The following is a 21937-nucleotide window of genomic DNA, read 5'->3' on the forward strand; positions in this document are numbered from 1 at the left end:
CCATGGGGGATTCCCAGGGCAGCGGAAAACCGGCGGGAGACCACCGGTTTTCCCTTTCTGACCGCGGCCAAACCGCCGCGGTCAGAATGCCCTGCGGGGCACCGCCAGCCTGTTGGCGGTGCTCCCGCCGACCCTGGCCCCGGCGGTACTGAACCGCCGGGGTCAGAATCACCCCCTTAATCTATAAATCTGAGGATGTTTCACTGCCAATAAACTCTAAATCGGGCTCCTTCTCTGGATCTCCAGGAAAGTAGTATAGCAGAGACTTCACTGTATCTGTCTAAGTCATTTGTGGATTCACATCTCATGAAACCAGGCATTTTCCAGACAATTTGGTCAGTGGAAGGTTTGTGACACAATTGTTGAAATTGCCTATGTCGATTTTCCACTGCCAAGGCAGAACGAAAACTCCTCCTAATCCTTTGTATGGTTCATGCTGTATCCACTATTGGTCATAATCGGCCTACAAAAGGTGTTGAACACTCAAACGTGGAACTCTGAGTTTGCAACAACCATTTTCAATTGAGGCCGCTGTGAATGCTCCTCCTTCATGTCCAAGAATCTACTGTCTTGGCCCGCCCCCATCCGGTTAAACATCCGGAAACCAGCATGCCAGAAATGACAACACTATAGAGAGGATGTTTCCTCATTTACATTGTGGAATTCATCATGTAAACGGAGAGCTCTGCTCCTCCCTAGAACATTTGATATTAGCAATCACTCCATTCACGATATCTACAGTGTCTTTTTGCTTATTCAGTAACCTTTTTCATTTGCAGCCAGTGTATATTTTATTAACAGATGTTTTCATATCAACGACTATACTCACCACAATTTTCTTCGTCTGCCCCGTTTTCACAGTCCTTAACACCGTCACAGTGAAAGGCCCTAGGCAAACATGTTGTAAGGTTGCCACATGGAAAATAACCCATTCTGCACACAGCACCGCCTTGGTTGCCTCTGGTTACTGGAGATGAAACAAAAAAATACAAGAAAGTTATGGCAATATTATGTTGGTTCTAAAGCATATAAGACCAGTGTACACACTGTAAATCAATTCATTGATACGGAAAATGTGTAAGTAAATTTCAGGTACATCGGATAATAAAGTAAACAGTAAAAATATGGTATAATACACAGTCTTAATCATTCATCAAAGTGAATAAATTTGATAAAACAGTGACTAATAAACCTTCAAACTAAATACATCGTTGATATTTAGAGAACTGTTGAAAGTGATCAAAAGGTGCAACAGAATGGCACAGGGCCCCACGGCCTGCTTCCAGCCTGTCCATGCTGCTCTGCCATAGGGGGATTTTCTTTCTCCTCACACCACACTGTGTTCACCAGCATGAGGCCCAATGTGGCTGTGTAGACCATGATAGAGGCACTTTGGTGGACAAACAGGACAACATTTTAGTAAAAAATCCACCAGTGATCATCAATGCGGACATAACTTCCTTCAGAAAATGTGGGTATGCTGTCAGTGCCAACATAGGCCCTAATATGAATGCACCGAAACTCCCAATCGGGATAGTCTGGGAAATCATCACGAACTTAACATACTTCTCTGCTGAAAGCAGCTGAAATATCCAGGGAACCCAGGGGGGGAGAACAAGGAATTTCTAGGGAAACAGGACCTAGAATTACTGATCTCCCAGGTAATTTTACATTCTTTATTTGATTTTTAGGATTCAGATTGTAATTCCTGTCAATTCGGGACCGCCTGAGGTATTAGGACCTCCTATATTGTTACATATGTCGAGTGGAATTAACACCCTTACACCAGGGCACTCTTCATGAGGTCTGTGGTAGCCTCTCTAACATGCTGCTGAGTATATCCCAACATGTTAAGGACAAAACCTTTTTGCTTTGGGTTTCCAGCATTTCCATGGCTAATTTGCAACAAAAAGTCTGTGCACTTTAATTTCTCAACACTTGACAGGACTGCATTGATGAATTTGGCCTCTGAATTTCTATTGAAACCTATTGATAAAGGTGGGAGGATTCTGGCTCAAGATTCAAGCAAATACAATACTGAAATGTTATGCCAATTACGTAACCCCACACTCTACATACCTCGTGTTAGACTTTTCATCCTTGGCGTGGTCTCCCTTAACTTTTTGCCTCTGTTCCCCAGGTTGTTGATGTGTGCTGGACTCTGATTTTACTGTTTTTGTTACTCTGGGCACTTTACCACTGCTAACCAGTGCTGAAGTGCAAGTGCTCCTGTTTAAAATGTGTACGTAATTGATTCTCCATGATTGGCATATTTGTTTTACTGTTAAGTCCCTAGTAAAGTGCACTAGAGGTGCCCAGGGCCTGTAAATCAAATGTTACTAGTGGGCCTGCAGCACTGGTTGTGCCACCCACACAAGTAATCCTGTAATCATGTCTCACACCTGCCACTGCAGTGTCTGTGTGTGTATTTTTACTCTGTAAATTCGACTTGGCAAGTGTACCCACTTGCCAGGCCTAAACCTTGCCTTTTCTTACATATAAGGCACCCCTAAGGTAGGCCCTAGGTAGCCCCAAGGGCAGGGTGCAGTGTATGGATAAGGTAGGACATATAGGGCCTGATTCTGACCCTGGCGGCCGGTGACCGCCAGGGTCACCGGCCACGGGAGCACCGCCGACAGACCGGCGGTGCTCCGAAGGGCATTCTGACCGCGGCGGTTCAGCCGCGGCCAGAAAGGGTAAACCGGCGGTCTCCCGCCGGTTTACCGCTGCCCTTGGAATCCCCCATGGCGGCGCAGCTTGCTGCGCCGCCATGGGGGATTCTGACACCCCCTACCGCCATCCTGTTCCTGGCGGTTCGCCCGGCAGGAACAGGATGGCGGTAGGGGGTGCCGCGGGGCCCCTGGGGGCCCCTGCCGTGCCCATGCCAATGGCATGGGCACGGCAGGGGCCCCCGTAAGAGGGCCCCACTGTGTATTTCAGTGTCTGCCTAGCAGACACTGAAATACGCGACGGGTGCAAACTGCACCCGTCGCACATGCCCACTCTGCCGGCTCCATTCGGAGCCGGCTTCCTCGTGGGGAGGGGTTTCCCGCTGGGCTGGCGGGCGGCCTTCTGGCGGTCGCCCGCCAGCCCAGCGGGAAAGCCAGAATGGCCTCCGCGGTCTTTCGACCGCGGAGCGGCCATATGGCGGTTCCCTCCAGGCGGGCGGCGACCGCCGCCCGCCGGGGTCAAAATGACCCCCATAGTAATGTGGTTTATATGTCCTGACAGTGAAATACTGCCAACTTCGTTTTTCACTGTTGCAAGGCCTGTCTCTCTCATAGGATAACATGGGGGCTACCTTTAAATATGATTAAAGTGTAGATTCCCCTAGAGAGTAGATGGACATGTGGAGTTTGGGGTCCCTGAACTCACAATTTAAAAATACATCTTTTAGTAAAGTTGATTTTAAGATTGTGCGTTTGAAAATGCCATTTTTAGAAAGTGAGCATTTTCTTGCTTAAACCATTCTGTGACTCTGCCGTGTTTGTGGATTCCCTGTCTGGGTCAGTTTGACAGTTGGGTTGTTTTTCACCTCACACCAGACAGTGACACAAAGGGGGCTGGGGTGTAACCTGCATTTCCTGATTAGCCATCTCTGCTAGGAGGGAGGGGTGGAGTGGTCACTCTCATCTGAAAGGACTGTGCCTGCCTCTGACAATGCCGGCTCCAACCCCCTGCTGTATGTCTGATGACTTGCCTGGGCAAGGCAGGATTTCACAAGTAGGTGTGAGTCCCCTTTGAAGAAAGGTGGCTTCAAAGACTAAAATGGGTATAAGAAGGGCACCCAAATCTACAGACTTTAGAAACACTTCTGGAACCAAGAGGAACCTCTGCCTGGAGAAGAGCTGATAGCTGAGGAAGACGTGCTGCCCTGCCTGTGACTGTGCTTTGTGGAGCTTTCTTGCAGTGCTGCTTCTGCCAGAGTAAGAGGGCAAAGACTGGACTTTGTGTGCCTTCCATCTTGTGAAGAAATCTCCAAGGGCTTGATTTAGAGCTTTCCTCCTGTTGTTTGAAGTCTCAGGGACAGCAAAGACTTCTCTCTACCAGCACCTGGAGTCTCTGGAGAGACTCCTGCTCTGACAAGTGGTGCCCTACCCAGTCTTCGCAGGCCCGTCGCCGCAGCAGCCCCGCTGAAGTCCGCAACTTCGTGGAAGTCGCCGCACCACGTCGTGACCGACGCCGCTTGAAGGGCACGGATTCAACGTTTCGCACAGACGCCGCGATTCCTGACTTCGAGCCTCGGCTTGTTTTCACTCTTCACCAAAGGTACTGTACTTGGGGGTCTACACGACTCCGTGTCCGGCGCCGCTGGTGTCGGCTTGTTGGGAACGACTCCGTCACGACGCCGTGTTAACATCTCATTGAAGCATTTTTGTTTCTAAGCGCTATTTTTGAGTTTAATCTTTAAAAATTCATAACTTGACTTGTGTATGTCGGATTTTTGTCGTTTTGGTCTTGTTTTGCTTAGATAAATATTTCCTATTTTTCTAAACCGTGTTGTGTCATTTTGTAGTGTTTTCATTGAGTTACTGTGTGTGTTGGTACAAATACTTTACACCTAGCACTCTGAGGTTAAGCCTACTGCTCTGCCAAGCTACCAAGGGGGTAAGCAGGGGTTAGCTGAGGGTGATTCTCTTTTACCCTGACTAGAGTGAGGGTCCTTGCTTGAACAGGGGGTAACCTGACTGTCAACCAAAGACCCCATTTCTAACATTGGTGATCAGCGGTTGGGATTTGGACTTGTATTTGTGCTTGACATAAAGTAATTAAGTGTACACTACTGTTTGAGTTCCGACCACTACGTGACCACATACTACTAGTCTTGTGATTTTTGTTTTTTTCTATTTGGACTGTTTTTGCTCTGCATTCAGTTTCTTTTTTCGCTGATCCGGTGATTGACTTTTCTGGAACTTCATTTGAGAACTTGCTTTTCTGCATTTGGAACTTTGCACTCTTTTAACCTATTATCATGTCTCTACTTGGAGATGCATCAGTTGAAGCTGTTTTTGACCTGAAGCAATTGGATAGTTATAACAAGGCTCAGCTAAAGCAGTTTTGTTAAAATTTTGGTTGTCCCATTGAGAGCTCTTCCGAGAAGGATGAGCTGAAAAAGCCGCTGAGGGCCTGGGTGACAACCAGAAGCACTGGAGGGCACACTGAGGATGAGGATGAGGATGAGGAGGGAGAGCAATCAGTACATAATGGTATAGTGGGGGGACCTGTTATTCCCAGGGAAAGAGTCTCTAGGGCAAGTAGCAGTGTATCCTCCAAGGGTCTGACACCTGGAGAGTTACAGGACAGACAGGCAGAGAGGGAGTACCAATTGGAGCTGAAAAAGCTCAGTCTAGAGATGGAACAGAGAAGGCTGGCCATTGAGGAAAGGAAGTTAGCAATGGCTCATGAGCTCAGTTTAAAAGAGATAGATCAGAGGAGTCAGCCCAGTAGGGATGGTGGCAGCAATCCTACAGTGCAGCCTGAGAGAAGTGTACACATCCCAAAAGACCTTGTGAGGGATTATAAGAGGGAGGATGATATCTACTTGTGGTTCAAGGGTTATGAGTCAGCTCTCCACATGAACCTGGTCCCTGAAGCTCATTGGGGGGCAGCCCTGTGGAAGCATTTTGAGGCAGAGGGGAGGGACACACTGACAGCCTTAGGGGATGCTCAGGATCTCACCTACCCTGTCATGAAGGAGGCCTTACTCACCAGGTATGGTCTCACCCCTGAGCAGTACAAGGAGAAGTTTAGATCCTACAAGAGAAAGGAATCCCAAACATGGTTGGAATGTGTTGATTCTTTTTGCAGGTCACTGGATGGTTGGGTGAAGGGCAGTAAGGTAAACACGTATGAGGGGCTTTACAATTTAATTGCTTGGGAGCACTTGTACAGTTTATGTTTTCCAGAGCTGCGCCAGCACCTCATTGACAGCAAGCTGACTGACCCCAGGAAGCTTGCACAGGAAGCGGACTGCTGGGAGAGCACCAGGGTCCAAAAGAGGTATGGGGGAGACCACGCCAAGGGTGGGCAGGGTCCCTCTCAGAAGAAAGGGAGGGGGGGTAAGGGCAAACAGGGGGAGTTCTCTAAAGGGCCCCAAACTGATTCCCAGGGTAAGGATTCCCAACCCCCCAGTGAAAAGAAGCCATGGTTGTCCAAAGGGAAGCCAGTGGCAGGTGGTCCCCCATGTAAGTGCTATGCATGTGACCAGGTGGGTCATGTGAGGGGGGACCCCAAATGCCCCAAAAGTACACCGGCACCCAATGGTGCACCGTCCCAGGGTTTGGCCAGTGTGGCGCTTGGGGTTGGAGTTGGTTTCAGGTGGGTGGGAACCAGCAGAAATTACCATTGTCTCACTAGGGGACAGTGAGATGGTCCAGAGAAACCTAGTGCCTGATAACAGTAAGAAGTGCAGGCAATGGGTGACCATCAATGGACAGAGGGTGGAGGCTCTGAGAGACACAGGAGCCAGTGTGACTACAGTGAGGAGTCACCTAGTGTCTGAAGAGCAGATTGATCCCCGGGTACTTCACCAAGTAGTTGCGGTAGACAACTCTGAGCGCCTCTGCAGAGTGGCGCAGGTTCCCTTTAAATGGGGGGGGGTCTCAGGTTCCTGGAAAGTAGCTGTGAGTCCAACCATGCCTGTTGATTGTTTGCTAGGTAACGACCTGGAGGATTCCCCTTGGAAGGAGGTGGAACACAGGTCTCACTTGGAGATGTTGGGTCTGCCTGGGTGGGTATGCGTATCCACCCGGTCTATGGCAGCCAATCAGGGTAGTCAAGAGCCCCTGAAGCCTGAAACAGTGGCCCAGGGGACCGCCAAGAAGAGGAAGGGCAGGCGGCACGGGAAACCAGCCCCAGAAGTTCCCACGGTCCGGAAGGAGGCAGAGCCTGAGGGTGATGCCCCGGAGCCTACAGGGGAACAGGTGGCTGAACTGGGGGAGATCCCTGAGCTGTCGCAGTGGCAGCAGGAAGGGGGACCCACCAGGGAAGCATTCTGCACAGCGCAGTAGGAGTGCCCTACTCTTGAGGGGCTGCGGCAGCAGGCTGCAGCCCAGGCGGCTGGCGAGGCGCCAGGTACTCACCTGATTTATTGGGAGGATGGCCTCCTGTACAGTGAGCCTAAGGTTCCTGAGCCTGGGTCAGCTCGTATGCTGGTGGTACCCCAGTGCTTCAGGGCCTTCCTACTGGGTGTGGCTCATGATGTGCCTTTGGCAGGACATCTAGGGCAGGACAAGACCTATAAGAGGCTTGTCTCCCACTTCTACTGGCCCTTGATGCACAAGCAGTCAGCTGCTTATTGTAGGTCTTGTCAGACTTGTCAGGCAAGTGGCAAGAGTGGGGGGAAATGCAAAGCTCCCCTCCAACCTTTACCTGTAGTCAGCACTCCCTTTGAAAGGGTAGGAATTGACATTGTGGGGCCTCTGGATCCCAAGACAGCCATGGGCAACAGGTTCATCCTGGTCATGGTGGACCATGCCGCACGGTACCCAGAAGCCATTCCTCTAAGGACGGTCACTGCCCCCGTGGTGGGACGTGCCTTGATGGGGGTTTTTACCCGCATGGGGTTCCCCAAGGAGGTGGTATCTGATAGAGGTACAAACTTCATATCCACTTATATGAAGTCTCTGTGGAAGGTGTGTGGGGTAACCTACAAGTTCACCACCCCTTACCACCCCCAAAGTAATGGTCTGGTTGAGAGATTCAACCGCACCTTGAAAGGCATGATTCAGGGCCTGCCAGAGCCCTTGAGGCATAAGTGGGACGTTCTCTTGCCATGCCTTCTGTTCGCTTACAGGGAGGTGCCTCAAAAGGGACTTGGCTTTAGCCCCTTTGAGCTCATCTATGGCCACCCTGTGAGGGGACCGCTCAGTCTGGTGAAGGAGGCTTTGGAGAAAGCTCCTAGTAAACCACCCCAGGATGTATTTAGCTACATGCTGGCACTAAGAAACCAGACTGCCCGCTTCAGGAGTCTCGCTCAGGAGAACCTGGAAGCAAGCCAGGAGGATATGAAACGGTGGTACGACCAGAATGCCACTCTGGTTGAGTTTCAGCCTGGACAAAAAGTGTGGGTCATGGCACCAGTGGAGCCTAGGGCTCTCCAAGATAAGTGGACTGGGCCTTTTGAGGTGGTGGAAAGAAAGAGCGAGGTCACCTATCTGGTAGACTTGCAATCCCCCAGAAACCCTTTGAGGGTCCTACATGTCAACCGCCTCAATCCACACTTTGAGCGAACTGAGCTATCCATGCTCCTAGCGACAGATGACGGGGTGGAGGAAGAGAGTGAGCCTCTTCCTGACCTCCTGTCTGCAGGAGAGAAAGATGGGTCTGTGGAGGGAGTGATCCTCTCCCCCTCCCTGACTGAGGAACAGCAGAGGGACTGTCGCCACGTGCTGGGACAGTTTGCCTCGCTGTTTTCCCTGATCCCAGGAGTCACACACCTGTGCACACATGATGTGGACACTGGGGACAGTACACCTGTTAAACATAAGGTTTACAGGGTGACTGACAGGGTCAGGGCTTGCATTAAGGAGGAAGTCTCCAAAATGTTAACCCTAGGGGTTGTTGAGCACTCCAGCAGTCCTTGGGCCAGCCCAGTGGTCTTGGTCCCAAAGGCTGCTGCTCCTGGTGCCACTCCAGAACTTAGGTTCTGTGTGGACTACCGGGGTCTCAATGCGGTCAGCAAGACTGACGCACACCCCATCCCCCGAGCTGATGAGCTCATTGATCGGTTAGGAGCTGCCAAGTACCTCAGTACATTTGATTTAACATCTGGGTACTGGCAGATTGCCTTAACTGAGGGGGCAAAGGAGAGGTCAGCATTCTCTACCCCAGATGGGCACTTCCACTTCAATGTGATGCCCTTTGGGATGAAGAATGCCCCTGCCACCTTTCAGAGGTTGGTCAACCAGGTGTTGGCAGGACTGGATGAGTTCAGTGCCGCCTAGCTGGATGACATTGCTGTGTTTAGTTCCACATGGGAGGAACACCTGCAACACCTCTGGAGAGTGTTAGAGGCCCTGCAGAAGGCAGGCCTCACTATTAAGGCGAGCAAGTGCCAAATAGGGCAGGGTTCTGTGGTGTACTTAGGACACCAGGTGGGGAGTGGCCAGGTGGCACCCCTACAACCTAAGATTGACACGATTCTGGCTTGGGAGCCTCCCAAGACCCAGACTGAAGTGAGAGCCTTTTTAGGTCTCACAGGATATTACAGGAGGTTTGTTAAGGGATATGGCACCATTGTTACCCCCTTAACGGAGTTGACTTCTAAGAAGCAACCCAAGAAAGTGATCTGGACAGAGGCTTGCCAGAACGCTTTTGATGCCCTGAAGGCTGCCATGTGCACAGCACCTGTGCTGCAGGCACCTGACTACTCCAAGGAGTTTGTTGTGCAAACAGACGCCTCAGAGCATGGTATTGGAGCAGTACTCTCACAGCTTAATGAAGAGGGCCTAGATCAACCCGTAGCCTTCATTAGCAGGAGGTTACTACCCAGGGAACGTAGGTGGAGTGCCATAGAACGTGAAGCGTTTGCTGTGGTCTGGGCACTGAAGAAGCTAAGACACTACTTGTTTGGGACTCACTTCCGAGTTCAGACCGACCACAGGCCCCTCAGATGGTTAATGCAGATGAGGGGTGAGAATCCAAAACTGTTGAGGTGGTCCATTTCCCTACAGGGGATGGACTTTACGGTGGAACATCGTCCTGGTACAGAGCACGCCAATGCTGATGGTCTGTCCAGGTTCTTCCGCCTTAGTGATGAGAACTCCCATGAGGTTGGATAGTTGCTCCCCACTTTTAGCTGGGGGGGACACGTGTTAGACTTTTCATCCTTTGCGTGGTCTCCCTTAACTTTTTGCCTCTGTTCCCCAGGTTGTTGATGTGTGCTGGACTCTGATTTTACTGTTTTTGTTACTCTGGGCACTTTACCACTGCTAACCAGTGCTGAAGTGCAAGTGCTCCTGTTTAAAATGTGTACGTAATTGATTCTCCATGATTGGCATATTTGTTTTACTGTTAAGTCCCTAGTAAAGTGCACTAGAGGTACCCAGGGCCTGTAAATCAAATATTACTAGTGGGCCTGCAGCACTGGTTGGGCCACCCACACAAGTAACCCTGTAATCATGTCTCACACCTGCCACTGCAGTGTCTGTGTGTTTATTTTTACTCTGTAAATTCGACTTGGCAAGTGTACCCACTTGCCAGGCCTAAACCTTCCCTTTTCTTACATGTAAGGCACCCCTAAGGTAGGCCCTAGGTAGCCCCAAGGGCAGGGTGCAGTTTATGGATAAGGTAGGACATATAGTAATGTGGTTTATATGTCCTGACAGTGAAATACTGCCAACTTCGTTTTTCACTGTTGCAAGGCCTGTCTCTCTCATAGGATAACATGGGGGCTACCTTTAAATATGATTAAAGTGTAGATTCCCCTAGAGAGTAGATGGACATGTGGAGTTTGGGGTCCCTGAACTCACAATTTAAAAATACATCTTTTAGTAAAGTTGATTTTAAGATTGTGCGTTTGAAAATGCCACTTTTAGAAAGTGAGCATTTTCTTGCTTAAACCATTCAGTGACTCTGCCGTGTTTGTGGATTCCCTGTCTGGGTCAGTTTGACAGTTGGGTTGTTTTTCACCTCACACCAGACAGTGACACAAAGGGGGCTGGGGTGTAACCTTAATTTCCTGATTAGCCATCTCTGGTAGGAGGGAGGGGTGGAGTGGTCACTCTCATCTGAAAGGACTGTGCCTGCCTCTGACAATGCCGGCTCCAACCCCCTGCTGTGTGTCTGATGACTTGCCTGGGCAAGGCAGGATTTCACAAGTAGGTGTGAGTCCCCTTTGAAGAAAGGTGACTTCAAAGACTAAAATGGGTATAAGAAGGGCACCCAAATCTACAGACTTTAGAAACACTTCTGGAAACAAGAGGAACCTCTGCCTGGAGAAGAGCTGATAGCTGAGGAAGACGTGCTGCCCTGCCTGTGAATGTGCTTTGTGGAGCTTTCTTGCAGTGCTGCTTCTGCCAGAGTAAGAGGGCAAAGACTGGACTTTGTGTGCCTTCCATCTTGTGAAGAAATCTTCAAGGGCTTGATTTAGAGCTTGCCTCCTGTTGTTTGAAGTCTCAGGGACAGCAAAGACTTCTCTCTACCAGCACCTGGAGTCTCTGGAGAGACTCCTGCTCTGACAAGTGGTGCCCTACCCAGTCCCTGGGCCCTTGAAAGGAAAGCTGGTGGAAATCCAAGGAAATTGACTTCGGACGACTCCGGACCGCCGCCGCTGCTGAATCTGGTAACGCCGCCTGCACCTGACGCCGTGACCTTCGCTGGAACATGACACTCTTCGCAGGCCCGTCGCCGCAGCAGCCCCGCTGAAGTCCGCGACTCAGTGGAAGTCGCCGCACCATGTCGTGACCGACGCCGCTTGAAGTGCACAGATTCAACGTTTCGCACAGACGCCGCGATTCCTGACTTCGCGCCTCGGCTTGTTTTCACTCTTCACCAAAGGTACTGTACTTGGGGGTCTACACGACTCCGTGTCCGGCGCCGCTGGTGTCGGCTTGTTGGGAACGACTCCGTCACGACGCTGTGTTAACATCTCATTGAAGCATTTTTGTTTCTAAGCGCTATTTTTTAGTTTAATCTTTAAAAATTCATAACTTGACTTGTGTATGTCGGATTTTTGTCGTTTTGGTCTTGTTTTGTTTAGATAAATATTTCCTATTTTTCTAAACCGTGTTGTGTCATTTTGTAGTGTTTTCATTGAGTTACTGTGTGTGTTGGTACAAATACTTTACACCTAGCACTCTGAGGTTAAGCCTACTGCTCTGCCAAGCTACCAAGGGGGTAAGCAGGGGTTAGCTGAGGGTGATTCTCTTTTACCCTGACTAGAGTGAGGGTCCTTGCTTGAACAGGGGGTAACCTGACTGTCAACCAAAGACCCCATTTCTAACACCTCGAATAAAGACCCAATAGAGGATCTAAAATTAAGGTCATGCAACTCCCTTAAGTAGCTCTATCCCAAATGTGGATTAGAGAGTTAGAACATTACGTAAATAACTCGGATCCTCGCAGGACAGCAATCTATAACTTACAAAAAGTTCATGAAAACATTTAAACCCAGAGATTGGCAATTATGGCTAGATGCCATTTCATTTTAGAAACTGCAAGCATATCCATGTTTTTTGTGGCATTTACAAAAACATTCTGTCATCAAAACGTGGCTGAACTAAGATCAGCCTTTTGAACAGAATGATGAAATATTGGTGACAATTAACATCAAATCGATGTACTCAGTATTCTGCAGGCTAATGCCTTGACCGTTATTGAGGAAATCCTGAATTGACCTACTTTTCTGCATGGTGTCCAATTTCATTTATCATGGAGGATGAGTCTGATTACGATGGTGGCAGTCCAACTGCCCGAACGCCAATGTGACGGTTGAGAATCAGCGCCCAAGCCCGGAGCCCCTGGACTGCCATATTACAATGTTCCAGCGGGGCCAGACGGCGCGGACAGTGTGGCGGCATTCGCTTCGGCTCTCAGGGAGCCAGCACAGTCAGAATGCGTGCTATTGCAATTGCAGACAGTGCACATTCCGGTGTGTGCTGACAAAGGGTCCCTGCGCTGCCCATGACGTTACCATGGGCAGTGCAGTGCAGTGCCCCCCATCTGGCCCCATCTCTGCATTTCCGCCACCCTTTTCATGGTGGTGACCCGCTATGAAAAGGCCAGCGGAAAGGCAAGTCCTAATCAGCATGGAGGTGGCGACATTGGCACTGCCTTGCTTGACCACGACTTGCATTGTGGCCAACACGTCAGGATCCATGATCCTGGTAGTGGCGGTGTCTTCTGGCAGTCCGATCATCAGCATCGTAATCTGGTGGACGCATCGCCAAGATTGTGGCAGTTGGACTGCCAGGGTGGCTATGGGGATCTTAGGACCGTCGTACTCGTAATGAGGCCCTATGTCTTTACAGCACTGATAATAATAATCATTCTTGGTTAGAACACTTTTTACCTGAAAACAACCAAGGGGGCTTCCTCTGCGCTGAAACTAGTGAGCTTACTAGTCCCCAATTTTGAGAAGAAAATATTTATATAAAGTCTAATCATTCTCAGGATTATCAAGTGGTTTGGAAGAGACCTATTGATGAAATGTTCTTTGTTTGTAGAGGTTGTCATGAAAGACTGATTGAATTTAATTCATGAATTAATTTGCAGCACAGAAACATGTCTTTCTTCATTGATTCTCAGAGTGTATAGTTCAATTTTTAACCCTATTTTAAACACCATGATAGGCTATTATATACAAATCTTTATCTGAAATCTACTAAACGGAATTGCAGGAGTCTGGCTCTCTATATAGTGTATATGAGAAATGATGTGCACTGTGCAGAGAGTCCAAGTAACCCCACTTTGGTATCCAGAGGCAACAAACAGACCATCTAATGTTCTGTTTTTGTGGTAGTGTGGGTGAGCAGTTAGGCTTATCTTGGAGATGTGCTGAGCATTTGTTGTACTCACAGTATCAATAAATGTGGTCACACACTCTGAAGAATAACTTGAGACCAATATGCAAAACTATTTCGGATTTTTATAACATTTTTAAGACCAAGTTCATGAATTCATGGTAAGTACTTTTTTAGTTATGATTTTTCAAAGTTTAGAAAATGTTCTGTTTTTGTGCGTAATCACGCACAATAGTAATCATTGGGAAAATCTTTGTAAATGAATATAAAATCAGGCAATGCTCTCACAAGTGTCACCTTTTATTTTTTAGTTCAAGGTCATCAAGGTGTCCTGTTGGCCAGCCAGAGAAGCTTGGGCAGTTCCCGGTTCAAGTGGGAGCAGTGGCTCCACGGAGAGGGGGTAATCTGGAAACACAATGCACAAGTGGACTTAAAGGTAAGCCAGGTGGTCACCTTGGAGGATGGAGGTTGCAAGGGGTTACGGACCCCTATGGAACAACTGGTTTGTTGATGCTGAGGCCAGGGAAGCTGGGTGCAGCACAGATAGGTCAGCTTGGAGTTGTGCATCTTGGAGTCCTTGGAGCCTGGAGCAGGTCACTTGGAGGGTAAATTGCAGGTCAGCAGGGCCATTCTGGGGCTAGTTCTTGGGTGTCCTGAAGTCCCTGGACTTGCGCTTGCTTCTGGGATTTTGAGTGCACGGAGTGGACTTTGCTTCTGGATGTCAGATGTTAGGAGACCAGTACCCCAAGTAATAGTACATCTCAGGCCCTGAAAGTTTCAGTACCACCAAACTTGGACAACTGGTAGTGTTTGTCCTTTGGGTCTGTCATGTGGATTTTGGTCAGGCAGTCAGTTCCGGTTCATTGGTCAGCAGCCGGTCAGTGAACTGGACTTCAATGTTTCCTTGCCTGCAGGGTGCAGGAGAGTAACACCTTCACTCTGATGGAGATTCCTGGCAATTTTCAGAACATTGGAGGTGCTCTGGGGTTTTGTAGAGTCCTTCAGGTTTCCAGGCAATACCTCAGCTGCGACTGTCAAGTCCTTGGAGCAGTAGGCAGGGTTTGGCACCTTTTTCTTTGTGTAGCAGGACTTTTGTTCTTGTGCCTCGGGTCTTCTAGTGTCCATTGACTCGGATCTGTTGGTCTAGGGATGCTCATTAAATACTACATTTAGGGGGCAATAGGGGGAGTGCCTGTTAGTGGACAATGGGCCACCTGCTTTAGGGTGGCTACACCCACTAAGTGACCACTTCCTGTGGGAAGGGGTCACATCCCTAACCCTGATAGGCTATTTCCCTGCCATCCAAGAGGGAGGAAAATGAAATGGAATGGTCACCTCACCTGCCACACCCGAGGGGTCGTGCAGGCTGGTGTTGGCCACTCCTCGTATCCTTGCTAGTTTTCCCCCTGATTTTCCCACCTAAAGTGGGGGCAAAACCATGGGCAGCCATCTGCTACTGGCAGCAGAGGCGGGGGTCAGGTTTCAAAGTTGGTAAAGCCTTTGAAGCTGACCACTGGTGCAACACCTCCACCCAGGAAAGGCTTTGTGTTCTGGCTCCTGAGAGCAAAAGGCTTTAACCCAAGGAGTCCAGAATCGTGTCTGGTGGTGGCAGGTTGGTGCGGACCAGTCAGCAACCATGCCAGGGCTGTGAGGTTTTACAGGGGGCACCTCTAATGTGCCCTCTAGGTACATTGTATAATACATCCAAAACTAGCATCAGTGTGAGTTTATCATTCTGAGTTGTTTGATACCAAACAACCCAGTATTCAGAAAGGCCATCATGTAGTTGGGGAACTTGTAATGACCAGTGTCCAGAACATGCATTTACTATGGATTCCCTGTACACTTACTATGTCTAAGAGTTAGCAAAGACACATTAGAGGCATATTTGCTCATGCACACATATGCCCTCACACGCATTATAGTGCACCTTGACTTGGGGCTGTAAGGCCTGCCAGAGGGGTGACTTACATATATTGCATGCAGTGTTAGAGGACATGGAACTCTTGGTGAGCGCCATGTCGAGTTTGCAACTTTGATTACACCTTGTCATGCACTTGCAATGGCAGTATGCATGAGGCTGGTGTGGGGCCTCTCAGAGTGGCACAATTGGTGCTGCAGCTCTGGGGCGCCCTCTTCAGTACCCATTTCTTAGGTACCAGGGGTACCATTTACTAGGGACTTACAAGGGTGGCTGAAGTGCCAGTACATGGTACAGTTTTGGGGAAAGAGATCTGGCCCTGGGAACCTGTTTAGCAGGAGCCCAGGGCACTTAGAGTTTGAAACCACATCATTTTCTGGGCAAAAATTGGGGCTACCATGACAAAGGAAACCCTTTCTCATAGGAACTCCTTAACGTAATGTAAAAGTATTCATCCCCACAAACTAAAGGACAATGTACCTTGAGTACAATATTTGAAAATAAGGACAAATTGTAAAGACTAAAGTGTTCATTTTGATGAGGCTAGCTAATTTCCTTTGTAAAAAGTGACTGATTAGGGATTCCCTGATATGTCTTTTAAGCATAGCATAAAGAGGACCTGGCTCTAACACCTGAAACGACAAGTCTGTGAATGGCAAAACATACCAAAAATGATGGAGCGTATTCACAAACTACATTTTGTAATATGTTTAGTAGTACCATATTACTACTAAAGTACTACAATATGCTATTTACAAACATAAGGGTGTAAATTTCCACCTCGTCTTCTCCTATCTTTTCTATGGAGATCCTTACAAATGCATGTTTACTACTTAGTAGTAAATGTGGAATGGAGGGGGGAGTGGTTTGGAAAAAGTGGCATATTCACCACTAAATGGGAGGGGTTTGGGGAAGAGTAAGGAGGGGGGTAGGGAGAGTTAGGGAGGATGTATTGACAAAAGATTAAGTCCACTGCTATTCACAAACTGCACTTCTAATTACTACAGCCTAAAAGGGACCCAAAGCTGTAGTAAATTACTCAAGCTCAAAACTGGAGTAAGTACAGCACCACACTTTGACAAGCACTGGTACTGCAACACCCTCCCATAGAAACTAATAGAGGGAGCGACTTAAAATAAAGCCCCATCTGGAACCATGTTAAAATAAATACATTATTTAAAATGCTCAAAAATATAAGTAAATATAATTTAATGTTAAAAATATCAAAAAATAAAACAACGTTATTATTTATGTATAAAATACTTCACCATTTTTAGTTCATAAATTAATGTACCTTCTTTATTAAAATGTAATTCAATTACTTTTAATGAATTATGTACATCACTTTTACTGTAGGTGGGAATTTGTTGTGGAATTTAAACTTCAGAAAAATATTTTTTATTTAATGTATTTAAATTAAATACAGATCTCATTCAAATTGCAAGTGCTTATTTTGTTCTACATTTAAAGTATATAACACTATTAACATTAATATTTAACATAAAAATCTTTCACTGTGCTTTTAGTTAAATTAACTTTTAACTTTCCCCGTATGTTTCCATAGAAGGATTCCACACTTGAGATGGACCACTCCCCATGGTAAAGTTTTTTTAAGCTTTATAATATATTAAGTACAAATAATTTAGGTTAAATATTTTTGTGAATTAATATAATATTTGTATTTTCACATTTTGAATAAAAGTAAAATATGCTATATCACTAACTTAATTTTGAATGAAATACTTTAAATATATTAAACTGAATTAACATTATTTTTCTCTAGTTTGAATTTAAAAAATCCCTCCTAAATTAAATATATATATGGTTATTATGCATTAATAATTATTCAAAGTGATGTATAAAAATTGTAGTTTTATTAAAATGTAATCTTCCATTAGTGTTTCAATTAAAAAAAGGTTGCTAAAATATAATTATGTTTTATCTGCATCTTTTTTACCACTATTATTTATATTTTTAAGTGTTTTGAATAATTTAACTATATTTAACAGTACTTCCTATGGGGTTTGATTTTAAGTCACTACCTCCATTATGTTCTATAGGAGGGTGATGCTGTACCAGTGGTTGGCCATGTGTGGTCCTGGACTCAATACTGTTTCTTTTTTGGGAATAGTAACTTACCATCCTAAGTTTGGTTCTATCCCATTTTTCATGGTTTGGAGACATGTAAGTCTACAATTTTGAGTAACTTTACAATCAGATTGTATGTATAGCCAAAAGTAGTAAAGTTACCCAAAGGTGCAAGAATAAATACCATGCGTACATTACTCACAAGTGTATAAAGAACCTTTGTGAATAGTACACAAGTGTTGCAACCACTTTTTGTATTCTAAGTATAATGAGTAAAAATGTATTTGGCATACATTGAATACAGAACCCTCTTCCTGTCACAAGCCTTGGTTTCTGTTAAAATCGTAAAACCATTTCACAACCACTGCATGCCTCCCAAAAGCTCACTGTGAATAAATCATTTGCACAAAAGTGTAGCTTTCCTCTTGTTATTGGGCAACATAGATGTGGGTTCTTAACTTTGGTGTTTTTAACTGGATGCTACATACAAATAGAGTTACTGAGCAACTACAAATGCTGTTTATTGCACTAAATGGCTCTACTTTGCACATTGATAAATCAAGCAAGACATGCACAGATATATCCTTCAGCAACAATCTAATGTCTGTTGGATGTCTGACTTATATGAGGGATGTGCCACAATCAACAGCAGTGGTGTAGCTAGATGCCACTAAAGAATTTGTCATGCATATTCGAAGTGCTGATCTGGAAGGGGCTAGGCTCGAACTACCTATCATGGTTACAACTGCTATACACTGCTCTGTTAGAAAGGGTAAGGTCAATGGGACACTATCAAATCCCTTTCCACAGGAGACTGGGATGAGGCAGGGATATCTGCTGTCCCAATGATATTCGTTTTGGACCTGGAGCCTCTGGTCAGTTGGGTGTGAAAAGATGTGTTAGTAAGGGGTCTGTGTTGGAACAACATGGGATGAGGGCATCCTGATATATGCAGATGACATCTGGTAGTACATTGCAAACCCAGAGATAGCAATTGATCATCTACTTCACGTGTTAACAAGTTTTGGAAGACATTTAGGATATAGTTTTAACTGTGGGAAAGTCAGAGTTATACTTCTTGTTGAAATGGTGGCCCAACAAGTCATTTCAATGCCCATTTATTATATTGTTTTAAGGTTTCCATTACTTAGGCATATATATAATAATTCAGAGCCAAGAATAGTTTGAGAAATGTATTTGCAATATTTAATAAATTTATAGGACATAAAACACAGGAGATTTTTACTGGGGTACCTTCTGAAACTACCAGCAATGTTCAAGGTGATAGTCCAGTGAAATTTACACATGTCCTTCGCAACACGCCATATTGGGTCCCAGAAATGGTCTTTAGATTGAGAAAAGTGGAAGTGAGACTGCTGCACTTAGAACACACATTAATCTCTCACTGACCACACAAACTCATCAGAGGCTTATAATGGGAAGGAATTCCAACAAAGAAACCCCTCTTCACGATAGGATCCTTAGGAAAGGTGAGCACTCTGAAGTGATCCAAAAAGGGAGACATGCTCAGAATTAGCAATCTTGGGAACATTTGGGGAAAAGACGACCCACTTTGCTTTGGAAGAGGTTACAGAAGAATAGGAACTGCCAAAGACTGAGTCGTACAAGTATATACAACTTTGCCATGCCTTAGTGGCCCACGTACCAAAAGAAGCACACCTAGAAGAATGACCCCTATAGAAAATAAGGTCCTCCTATAAAATATGTATCCCTCCTATATAAAAAGAAATAAACAACTCACCTGGCCCACTTGTAAATCTAAAACTGAACTGGGAAACAGATCTAGGTTCACTGCTACAGAAAGATTGGAAAGAGGCAATCATCTCACCTAGGGAGGTGTGAATATGGATAGGATTTAGACTAGTGCAACTAAAAATATTTCATAAAGTATACCTCAGCAAGGAGCACCGTGCTGAAATAAGGGAAAGCAATGCTGGAGATTGATAAAGGGATTGTGGACAAATAAGAAGTTTCATGCTTAGGATGCGGGATTGTCCCTGCCTGGCACACTTCTGGAATGTACTGTGGGTGGTGCCTGTCTGTTCTCATGCAAACTAGTTTGTAAAGGGTATTTGGGGATATACTGCTTTCCAGAGGCACCGAAAGATATTTTATAGGCCGGGACTAATGATGGTAAGACACAATATAGCAAGATGATGGGGTGGGAGGAGTGCAGAAGTTCCAGAGCTGGAAATGTGAAAAAACAATATGGATTAGTTTATGTTGGTGAAGAAGAACGTGAGAAGGTGGAGGATGTCCAAAGAAATGGAAACAAATTTGAACCCAATAGAAAGCCTACAGTGGGATTATGTAATTGTGGGAGACGGAACGCTAATAGAGGATGGTGAATTATTTTGAAATGCTAACCTATGCTTTTCACAGGGTCGTGCTAGAGGTTTGTGGCAAACCAATAAATGTGCCTGTATCATTCTATAAATCACATGAACATATTAAAGATAAAAAATAATGTTAAAAAAGGATGAGGAATGGGCTACAGATTGGCATGCTATAAACCTGGGCTAGAGTATTATCAGGCATGGCATGACCAGCATCAGACAAATGGTTTCCCCCATGATATCTAGGCTACTGTATAGCTAATAGTAGGTCAAAAAATAAGAGTCTTGGATGCACCATACACTAATGATGAGTGACATGAATGTGAGTATTGACAAGTCCTACACCAAACTCTTTGTTGCTTGAAATGCCCGTGGACGTAAGAAACCAGATTGATAAACTAAGAAGAAGAGAGATCGCCGCTGAGCCCCATCAAAGCCGGAACAATCTAGCTCCTGTAAGATATACTGATTTATGCAAGTGATACCTGTCGCACCCTTGGTGTGTAAATGTGAAATAAGGTGTGAAAAACAGAAATTTTCACGAAAGTTCAGGATATCCATCTACGGTGAATGGTTTACGCCACAGTTTTCGAGGGGATAACTTTCATGCACATTATGTCACAATTTACAACTTTACTAAAGCCACTTTTAGTATCTAAAGAAAATAAATCAACAGTCTATAAATATTACTGTTCTTATTTACCCGTAAAATTATGTTTCTAGGCCTTTCCAGGGACTCATTAGCAAAAACACATTTCCAATTGAAAGGTCACGTTTAAAAAGCTTCAGCTGACGGAGGTAATTTGCACAAAACATGACTACTCAGCTAGCGTTTTGTCTGCAAGTAGGGCAAAGATTTTACTTTTCATATTTACATCCCAAGTAGCTGTAGGTAACATTTAAATGGGACTCTGTAGTTCACCTACAAGACAGAACTGCAAAAACTACTTTAAACCATTTCACACACAAGCCTTGCTGAAGTTTTCCACTCTGCTCTACTGAAGCCCAAGTTGAGGTTAGGTTGTTGCCCCAATTGTAAGTGTAGTAAACGCAGGGACGGCTCCTTTGCTGTGGGGAGGGGCGTCTCCCCACTGGCTGTGCCAGAAGCAAAAAAACAAAACGATATATTACTATTGTTTTGTTATGCTTCTGGCACAGCCAGCGGTGCAGGGAGAGGCGGGGCTGGGCCATAGGAGGTAGGAGGGGGGAAGAGGGGCAAGTACACCTAAGTGCATGTGTGTTTGGCCTGCCGTCTAAGGCTGGCCAGACACACATGCCCACTTAGGTTTCTCCAGCCCAGCTGTGTTTAACAGCCAGACTGGAGAAACTGCACAGACCCCAGGGCTGTGTCTGAGCGGCATTCACTGCTGCTCAGACTAATCCTGGTGCTTCTTTCATGCAAGGTTTTGCGTGAAAGCAGCACCAGGATTGCTGGGGAGCCTTTGTTGGTGTCCCAGCAGTGAATGCTGGACACCAGAAGAAGAGGAGCATGAGGCAGCAGGAGGTGGCGGGAACAGAGGCAAGTAAGTGCTTTTTTATTTTTTATTTTTTCCTCACCTCTGTCCCAAACCCTCCTCCCACTCCTTCCCTTGAGTTATGCAGGGGCAGCAGCAGAGTTAATGATTTTTTTTTTTTTTTTTTACAGGCCTGCATTTGGAATTTGACTTTTGTGCTGCTTGCACCACCTGATATGTCAAATGGTAAAATGTGCAAATTTAATTGCAAATCTGATTTCAAAATTTGGGGACATGAAAATGTAGTTTGTTGCTGTTTATTAGTCTCCCACTGCTAACAATAAATCTGAATAAATTCAGTGGAAAAATGGCATATAAATGGATTTCCAATGTACTGTACTCCGACCAAATCCAAATGGATGCTAAAATATAAACATTGCTAAGGTGACCATGAACTATGCATCAGATGTGATGTAACACTTGTCAGTTCTTCGCTTGCCTAGACCCTCCAACAAGTATCCAACAACTAAATCTCTCCCTCACTACGAACCTCAACCAAATAAGAGGATAAACATAACCTCCCCACAAATACATACATTAGGCAACAATGAACACAATGGCTATTCAGGTGGTATAGCCAACTTTGCTTCCTGT

General features: G+C 46.0%; 1 protein-coding gene across 3 annotated transcripts in view; it reads right to left on the minus strand.

Moving 5' to 3' along the window:
* RXFP2 (relaxin family peptide receptor 2) overlaps positions 1-21937 on the minus strand; it is a 932621-nt gene that overhangs the window by 593304 nt on the left and 317380 nt on the right. For all 3 annotated transcript variants that reach the window (XM_069205573.1, XM_069205574.1, XM_069205572.1), the window contains exon 2: positions 830-967. In XM_069205573.1, coding sequence (XP_069061674.1) covers positions 830-967 — 138 coding nt within the window. The remainder of the gene's footprint in view (positions 1-829; positions 968-21937) is intronic.

Source organism: Pleurodeles waltl, chromosome 8, assembly GCF_031143425.1.
Source record: "Pleurodeles waltl isolate 20211129_DDA chromosome 8, aPleWal1.hap1.20221129, whole genome shotgun sequence".
Taxonomy (NCBI): Eukaryota; Metazoa; Chordata; class Amphibia; order Caudata; family Salamandridae; genus Pleurodeles; species Pleurodeles waltl.